Source organism: Loxodonta africana, chromosome 11 (assembly GCF_030014295.1).
Source record: "Loxodonta africana isolate mLoxAfr1 chromosome 11, mLoxAfr1.hap2, whole genome shotgun sequence".
Lineage (NCBI taxonomy): Eukaryota > Metazoa > Chordata > Mammalia > Proboscidea > Elephantidae > Loxodonta > Loxodonta africana.
This window is the reverse complement of record NC_087352.1, coordinates 5,295,725-5,303,701: the sequence shown is the minus strand read 5'-3', so window position 1 is coordinate 5,303,701 and position 7,977 is coordinate 5,295,725. Positions and strand designations below refer to the sequence as shown.

The 7,977-nt window shown below is 54.2% G+C and overlaps 1 protein-coding gene across 5 annotated transcripts; it reads left to right on the top strand.

Moving 5' to 3' along the window:
- Positions 1–2,566: 2,566 nt before the first annotated feature.
- On the top strand, positions 2,567–5,820 carry SERTAD3 (SERTA domain containing 3). 5 transcript variants are annotated; one of them, XM_064293665.1, is made up of 3 exons: positions 2,568–2,694; positions 4,097–4,202; positions 4,574–5,820. In XM_064293665.1, exon 3 carries the CDS (start codon positions 4,580–4,582, stop codon positions 5,171–5,173), a length of 594 nt encoding a protein of 197 aa, XP_064149735.1. In that variant the 5' UTR covers positions 2,568–2,694; positions 4,097–4,202; positions 4,574–4,579; the 3' UTR covers positions 5,174–5,820. The 5 variants fall into 5 exon arrangements, with proteins under 5 accessions (XP_010598646.1, XP_064149735.1, XP_023395685.1 ...); XM_010600344.3 differs by lacking the exon at positions 4,097–4,202 and having other exon boundaries at positions 2,567–2,694; XM_023539917.2 differs by lacking the exon at positions 4,097–4,202 and having other exon boundaries at positions 2,575–2,694; positions 4,203–5,820.
- The last annotated feature ends 2,157 nt before the right edge of the window (positions 5,821–7,977 follow it).

Genomic DNA, 7,977 nt, shown 5'->3' with positions numbered 1-7,977 from the left:
TACAAGAAGCCCTTGCTGGAGGTGCAGTGATTAAGCCCTCGGCTGCTAACAGAAAGGTCCGCAGTTCGAACCCACCAGCCGCCATGCAGAAGAAAGATGTGGCAGCCCGCTTCCGTAAAGATTTACAGCCTTGGAAACCCTATGGCACAGGGCAGTTCTACTCTGTCCTATTGTTTGGCTGTGAATCGGATCGACTGGACGGCAGCGGGTTTACAGTTAACACTCTGCGCTGAGGTGGGGAGTGATCAGCTCCATGGAGGCTTAATTGTGCAGACTTTGTAAAAAACTGAGCTTTAATCAGAGGTTTTAGGCATGGAGCGGGGTGAGGCAGAGGAGGGAGATAGGGTGGGCCGGGGGGGAAGGGGGAGGCAGTCACGGTTAGTGTTTTAGAAAGCTTCCTCTGGTTAGTACTGCGTGGAGGTGGATTAGAAGGGGCAAGACTGGAGGCTGGGAGCCCAGGGGGAGGATGGGGCTGGAGCTAGGTAGGGGCTGATGGGAGGGGAGGAGAGGACGGCTGGGAGGAACCTGAGTGGACAGGCTGTGGGGGAGGGGAAGGAGGCATCTAGGAAGAAGCCCACAGCTGCAACCTGAAGACGGGCTTACAGTGGGGGCACCCTGGAGGAAGCATAGGTTTGGGAGGAGGAAGGGAAAAAGTTGTCCCCTTCCCATGTTCCTCCCTGGAATCTATTGTCCCCTGACTTTGTTCCCGGGGGACACTTCCTAGACCTGGCTGAGTCACCCCTCTCTCCCTACCTCCGACCTCCTGCCCTCCCCCACGCCCCCTGAAAATCCATTCCAGTCCTATACTGCTTATGCAAACAGCAGGTTGGCTGGGATGACAAATTCCAACCGGTGAAAACTGGTCTGAGGAGCCTTAAACCTGCCCTCCCAGGAGTGGACTGGAGAAAACTATCCCCTCCCCCTCCCCCGTGCAGGGAAGCTCTGCCGTGAGGGTGAGGCCTCGCTGGGTCAGTCTTTCCGAGCTCCAGCAGTTTTATCTCTGCCCGCTGTCTATTCTTTCTGTCACAGTGCCTGAGCATTTTACAAACTTTTTCACTGTGTTCAGCCCTGTGCTGGGTGATGCTAGGGACCAGGCCTTGACTGGGATAACCCTGGTTCTTATCCTCAGGGGACGCACAGACTGTGACACCTCCGAGGAGTCAGCGTTGGGACTGGGGAGGCCTGGGCAGAGGGGTCCGGACCAGGCCGGGGGGAGGCGCCGGCAGATGGTCGGGCTGGGTCGGGGGAGACACGGGCAGAGGGGTCCGGGGGGGTGGGGGAGGCACGGGCAGCGCGGTGCGGGGAGGGGGGGACGAGGGAGGCCAGGAAGCCGTGGGACAGGCCCAACCCAATCTGGGGTGTCAAGGAGGGCTTCCGAGAGGAGGGAACCTTTGAGATGAGTAAAGACAGTCTGGGAATTGAGGGTACATTTTTAGAACGAGGAGAAGCCCTGGTGGCACGGTGGTTAAGCACTCCGCTGCTAACCGAAAGTTCTGGCAGTGCGAACCCCACCAGCTGCACCGCTGGAGAAAGATGTGGCGATTTGCTCCTGTAAAGATTTACAGCCTAAGAAGCCCTATGGGGGCAGTTCTACTCTGCCCTATAGAGTCGCTGTGAGTCGGAATCCACTCGACGACGGCGGCACAGGGGTCTCAGAATGAGGAAACCAGTTGAAAGACCCAGAGGTCTTTCATCCTGGTTTTTGAGGACTTGCTGTGTAACTGGCATTGTTGTAGGCGCCGGGGATAAGACAGGGAAGAAAACAGACAAAATTCTTGTCTTCGCGGTGGGGGAGGGCGTTTAAGGCCACTTTAGAAAAACGGGACATGAATCACTGTGGCAGGATCGTAGCGTGCGAAGAGTGTACCTCGGGACAGACCGCAAAGGGATTCTGGCAAAGGTAGAGTTTGGACTTTACCCCAGGGCAGTAGGGAGCCATAAACGAGTGTTCAGCAGCGAAGCCACCATTCTGAGAGTAAGGATGGGGGAGCAGGGGGATGCAGGAGGGAGATCAGAGGGCGTTGCGAGAAGTCCCAAAGATTGAGGGGGCCATCCGGTAAAGTGGGGGCGGCTAGAGAGTAAGGGCAACGAGGGGGCGGGGCTTCCGTCGCCCAGGCAACACAGGCCGCGCCAGCTTATTGGCTACCCTTCCGCCGCGTCATCTTCCCTGCTTCCCGTAGTCAGCCCTCGGAACCCCGGAGGCGAGGCCTCAGCGATTTTCTCGGCCCCGCCCTACTGGAAAGCTGGGTCGGGGTGTGCCAGCGGGTCTTCCTCCACCCCAGGGTCCAGGCGTGGTATAAGGGGATTTCAGAGAGCAGTGCTGACAACCTCGGAGCTAGGAAAGCAAAAGTCATAGAAAGTGGTTTTAATGCCCCTGCCGTCTTCCACCGTGGAGGCGTAGCCCCGCCCCTGGCAAGTCGGAATGCTTTAAAAGGCGCGGAGCACTGGGGAGGGGAGGGCGGGCCGGGCGTCTCCTGGCTACGGGCCTGTGGCTCCGCCCAGCCAATCGGTGCCCCGCGGCGCGCAGGGCTCCAGCCAATCGCGGCCCGCGGCTCGGCTCCGGGGCGGAGCTGGGAGGGCCTGAGGCCAGACTGCGAGGCCCCGGGACGGTGAGCGAGGCCCCAGCCCAGCACCGGTGGGTCCAAGCGCGGCAGAGGTTCTGCGAGCTTGTCGCTGAGCCGCCAGGCAGTTGAGGTGAGGGACTGGCTGCCCGGCTTGGGATCTGCCTTGGTTCCGGGGAGGTGGCAGCGCATCCCGGGAATTGTGGTGGCGGGGAGTGGGAAGCACAGGCTAAGGGTGGCTGATGAGGTTTGGGAGGTGTGGGAATAGCGGATTGAGTTCGAGATCGGGGATGGGAGGCGAAGTTGTTCGGGCGGGATCTTCAAATGGAGGGAGTTTGAATCTGGGACACAGGGTGTTTGGAGCAGCGAGAAAACCAAGGGAAGGAACTTTGTGGCCAAGGCATCTGGAGATTAGGGCAGTTTGGATCTCCCGGACGGGTTGAATTCGGGGTCCCCATGTTCTGAAAAAGGTGCGAGGAGTTTGGGGCTGGGGATTTAGAGCTGGGATCGCGGGCATTTGGAGAAGAGAGAGTCTTAGTCTCCCAGACGCAGTGGCCGGGAGAGTGCTGCTGGAGAGTTCCATGTTCGGGTCTCGGAGCCGGAGGGGGAGTTTGGAGGTGAAGTCCAGGGGCGCCTGAAAACCGGGGCAAAAGTTGAGGGGAAAGTCTCCAGATCGGAATACCTAGTCTCCCGAAGGATCGGACAGCATTTGTAGTCTTCGAGATACGTGTTGGGTCCTGGATCTCTCAGTCCCAGGGCAATTTTGGGAAACAATCCGGACCTTCTGGGATCGGAGAGACCGGGAGAAAGCAGTTTGGAGAGCTGGAGGCAGGGGTGGGGGAGGGGTATTCTGGGCGTGGAGCTCAGACCCGCCGCCCGGGAGGCAGTGGAGGGCGGGGCAGCTGGACGTCCGGGTTCCCTGCCCCCACCCACCCGGCGCCCTGTGCGCATGCCCTGAGGGAGGGTGGGGGGAGTTTCCTTCTTGTGGCCCGCCGAGCCCTCTGGGGATTGTAGTGTACGCTCAGCGTTGGTTCTTCTGTTGGCCGCTGTAGGCCCACATTTCCCAGAAGCCCATGGTCCAAACAGGGGCGTGTCTGGAGGCTTTATAGCGATCCAGTGAGGGGGCGGGGCCTGTGGAGACCCAAGTTCTGGTTGGGTGTATCTTAAGGGGGCGGGGCTTGGCGTAGTTCAGTTCTAGCAAGTTTTCCAATGGGGTGCACTTTGAGGGAAGCAGAAGGTGAAGCATAGGGGATGAGGGAGGCCTCTTTTCTGTTTTTGGGAGCGCTCCCAGTCAGTTAAGGAAGAGGGCACGGACAGAAATATCGTCCCTGTGCAAAAAGCGTCTTGACAAATGGGTGCCCCAACAGGGCTCCAGGTTGCTCAAGTATAGTAGACACTCTTAAACTATTGAATGAATAAATGGCAATTAACTCTGATCATTAAGCCCTCCCTGTGTGGTAGGCCCTGTGCATATTACACTTGTGATCTCCTTGACAATGTGGTGAGAAGTATTCTTTACAACCCCCATTTTACAGATGAGGAAACTGAGGCCCAAAAGGGTGATGTCATGTCACTTCCATCACACAGCCGAGCAGTGTCAAAGACAGAATTCAAACCCAGGATTCTCTACTTCCTGTCCAGGTCTCTGTACTCCACACCTGTCTTGTGTGTGACATGTTTGAAGAAATAAATATCATGGAAAGACCAGTTTTAAGACTCAAAGAGACTTGAGTTAGGATCCTCATTTTGCAGATGGAAACAAGTCTCAGGGAGGTAAATTCACTATTCGAGGCCACACAGGCAAGTAAGTAGGATTCAATCCCAGCTATATTTAAGTCCAGATCTTGTTTTCTTAACCGTTTACTTTTCTCCCTATCCCTGTGGGATTCATTTTATAGATGAGGAAACTTATCTGAGGTTCAGATAATTAAAATCATCAATAACCATACAGGCAAGAAAGTGGGATTTGAACTAGCCCTGCTGTGTCTGACTTGCCCCTCTCCTTTCCACAGGGCATCATGGTGGGAGGCTTGAAGAGGAAACACTCGGATTTAGAGGAGGAAGAGGAGGAGAAGTGGGGCTGGGGCCCAGCAGGCCCAAGGAGCTATCAGCAAGCCCTGCTCCGCATCTCCCTAGACAAGGTCCAGCACAGCCTGGGCCCCCGTGCGCCCTGCCTCCGGAGGCATGTCCTCATACACAACACTCTGCAGCAGCTCCAGGCTGCTCTTCGCCTAGCTCCTGCACCTGCCCTGCCCCCAGAGCCCCTCTTCCTGGGTGAGGAGGACTTCTCCCTGTCGGCCACCATTGGCTCTATCCTCAGGGAACTGGAGACCTCCATGGACGAAGCCGAGAACCCTCCAAACCCAGTAGCTCCCCCGGGCCCCCAAGATGAAGCACTGCCCCAGCCTGATCCAGTCTTCCTAGAATCCCTGAGTTCCCGGTACCTGGGTGACTCTGGCCTGGATGACTTCTTTCTGGACATTGACACATCGGCAGTCGAGAAGGAGCCTGTCCTAGCCCCTCCGGAGCCCTCTCACAACCTCTTCTGTGCCCCGGGGTCTTGGGAATGGAATGAACTGGATCACATCATGGAGATTATTCTTGGGTCCTAAAACTTTGGGTGGGGGGCTCCTTTCTCATCTCAGCCTCGGTTGACTGGATTCCTGGATGCGACTCTATGTGTTTGTTTTGGTGAGGGGGTGCCTCTAAGCAGTGACCCTCCCACTTTCCCATTTCAGGATTCCACAGATCATCTTGCATGTGTGTGTGTGTCAGGTTAGTTACCCCAGCCTTCTGTGAAGGTGGATCTTTCTGAATTAATTTATCTGTTCTAAATGCCTTAACGAGACTCTATTTCAGGGAGTCTGATTTCCCTCGTCCACGTTTTTCCTGCCTTTCCGTCCCCTTGTGACCACTGGGGCCTCAGGGAAGATAAAGCTGGGCCTGTCACAGGATGACTTGGACGTACCACCTGATTGCTATGGAAACCCAGGCTCTGCCTCTTGCACCTCCAGCCAGGGAGTGGGAGGGGCTGGTCTCCTTCCTGCTGGCTGAACCTCACTTCCTTGGCAGGACCCCAGTCCCAGCAGCCTCCTGATTCATAAAACCAGGCCGGACCACGTGCAATAGGGTGGAAACCAAACTGCTCCATGCCACGTTATTTAAAAGAAAGGCAGGTTTTGTGGTGGCTTTTTTCTTGTTGTTGTTGTTGTTTGTAATGATTTTTTTTTTTTTTTAATAAAAGTTTTCTTGGAAGTGGTGGCACTGTCTAAAGTTTGTCAATCTCGCTGAGCTAATGGGAGGGACCTGGTAAGTTTTCTGGACACCTGCACCCTTCCCTGCCAAGCTGGGATGCGTACATTTTACATAATATTTACTGAGTGTTCAGAGCACTGACTGTTCTACCCTTTTGACATGGACTAGGTCATTTAATGCTCACAATGATTAGAAGAAGGTATCGTTAATCACCTTTTACATAGGGGGAACCTGAGGTTCAGAGAAGCCAAGTCACTTATGGAAAGTCTCAGGAAGAGGGAGGACCAGCGAGCCAGACTCAAATTTAGTCTGACTCCAGAGCTTGCGTGTTCAATTACTGCATTTCCGTTGTTTCTTGGTAGATTGAGACTCCCCAGCCAGCTGGGCTGACCACATGGGTGGGCACAAAAGGGAGAAACTGAGTCACAGGAAGTCTGTCACAGAACAGGGCTCCCTGGCACTTAAAAGCCAACCCTTTTATTGTACACAATGTGCTGCCGAGGCCCAGAGGGGAAAGAAAATACCCAAAGGCTTCCCCCCTCCCCCCGCTAGCACTGAAGGATCTTTGTAGGAGGCGGAACCTAATGCGCTTTATATGTGCAGTGCAAACCTGGCCAGCGAGAGTGAGGGGAAAGGGAAGGAAAACCAGGCACAATGAGATATGATACAATGCTGCAGGGCTATACCTTCACACAGACCTTTGAAGGACAGCCGGTGAGTTTCCACAGTATTGGCAACCTCTCAGGAAGGGCTGCAAAGGTACTGCACATGGGTGTAGTCCATGGGCAGAGAAAGGAGGGGTAGTTTATCTTTCCTGGCTCAAAGGCAGATTTCTCATCTTGATGGAGGGTGGAAATGTGACCTGAATAGGTGGGTGCCCATCCAGAGAGAGAGAAGGTGATCAAGGGAACCTCAAGAAGATAACAAGCTCTACATCCTAACATGGAAGCAAATTGGGATCGTGTCTTCCTCCTCCTTAAAACTTCCAGCGGCTTCACCGCACACTCAGAATAAAAGTCTCACTAAACTGAGGCCTGTGGGGCCTGACTTAACCCTGCTCTTGACAACTTCCCCAGTCTCATCACACACTCTGTCCTCCCTCCCTCAGCTCCTGGTCACTGGCCTTTCCATCCATGCTCATTCCCATTTCAGGTCCTTTGCATTTGCTGATAACACTGCTCACAAGGCCCCTCAGGTCTTCACCAAGCCAAACGTCCCCTTCTCAGATTTTTCCTGCCTTTCCTGTTTCAACACAGCCAGATGCATCCCATCACATTATTCTATTTGCTTTTCTTCATAGCCCCTATCCAATCTGAAATTTACCTGTTTACCTGTTGTCTCCAACTTGCCTGGAGACTGAGGTGGTATCTGTCTTCTCCCAGCTGTCTCCCCCTCTGCCTAGCACAGTGCTTGGCACAGGTGGGCACTCAAAATTTTTTTATTGCGGAAAAAACAACTCCGGACACACCAGGACGAGAAGCCAGGAAGGGACAGGAAAGCTGGTAATGGGGAACTCAAGGTCGAGAAGAGGAGAGTGTTGACATGTCTTGGGGTTGGCAACCAATGTCAAAACAATACGTGTATCAAGTGTTCAATGAGAAACTAGTTTGTTCTGTAAACCTTCATCTAAAGTACAATTAAAAAAAGGAACTCCAGACCTTACAGTGCCAACCATCCCTCCTACCTCTCTGAACTCATTCCTCACACACCCTCTCACTCCTATGCTCCAGCCACCACGCCATTTCTTGATGTTCCTCAAATACCACTGTATCCCAACATCAAGGCCCAGAGTAAGGCCTGCCTCGTGGAACAATGGTGCGAAATGTGGAATAGGGGCCTGATGCACACCAAAACCAACCAACAACCAACCCAGTGCCGTTGAGTCGATTCTGACTCATAGTGACCCTAAGGGACAAAGTAGAACTGCCGCCCAGAGTTTCCAAGAAGCGCCTGGTGGATTCGAACTGCCGACCTTTTGGTTAGCAGCCATAGCTCTTAACCACTAAACCACCAGGGTTTCCGACCCACACCAAGGATTTCAATAATTGCCCAGTTTTGTTGCATGCCTACTGTGACCCCACACATGAGTAAATTAGACAATTCCTGTTCTCACGAAGCACCATGGGGAGGAGGGGGAGACCGAAAGAAACAAAATAAACAA

What these genes read in the sequence shown, in the direction of transcription:
- SERTAD3 (XM_010600344.3), top strand. Translation starts at nt 4,580, where the DNA reads ATGGTGGGAGGCTTGAAGAGGAAACACTCGGATTTAGAGGAGGAAGAG.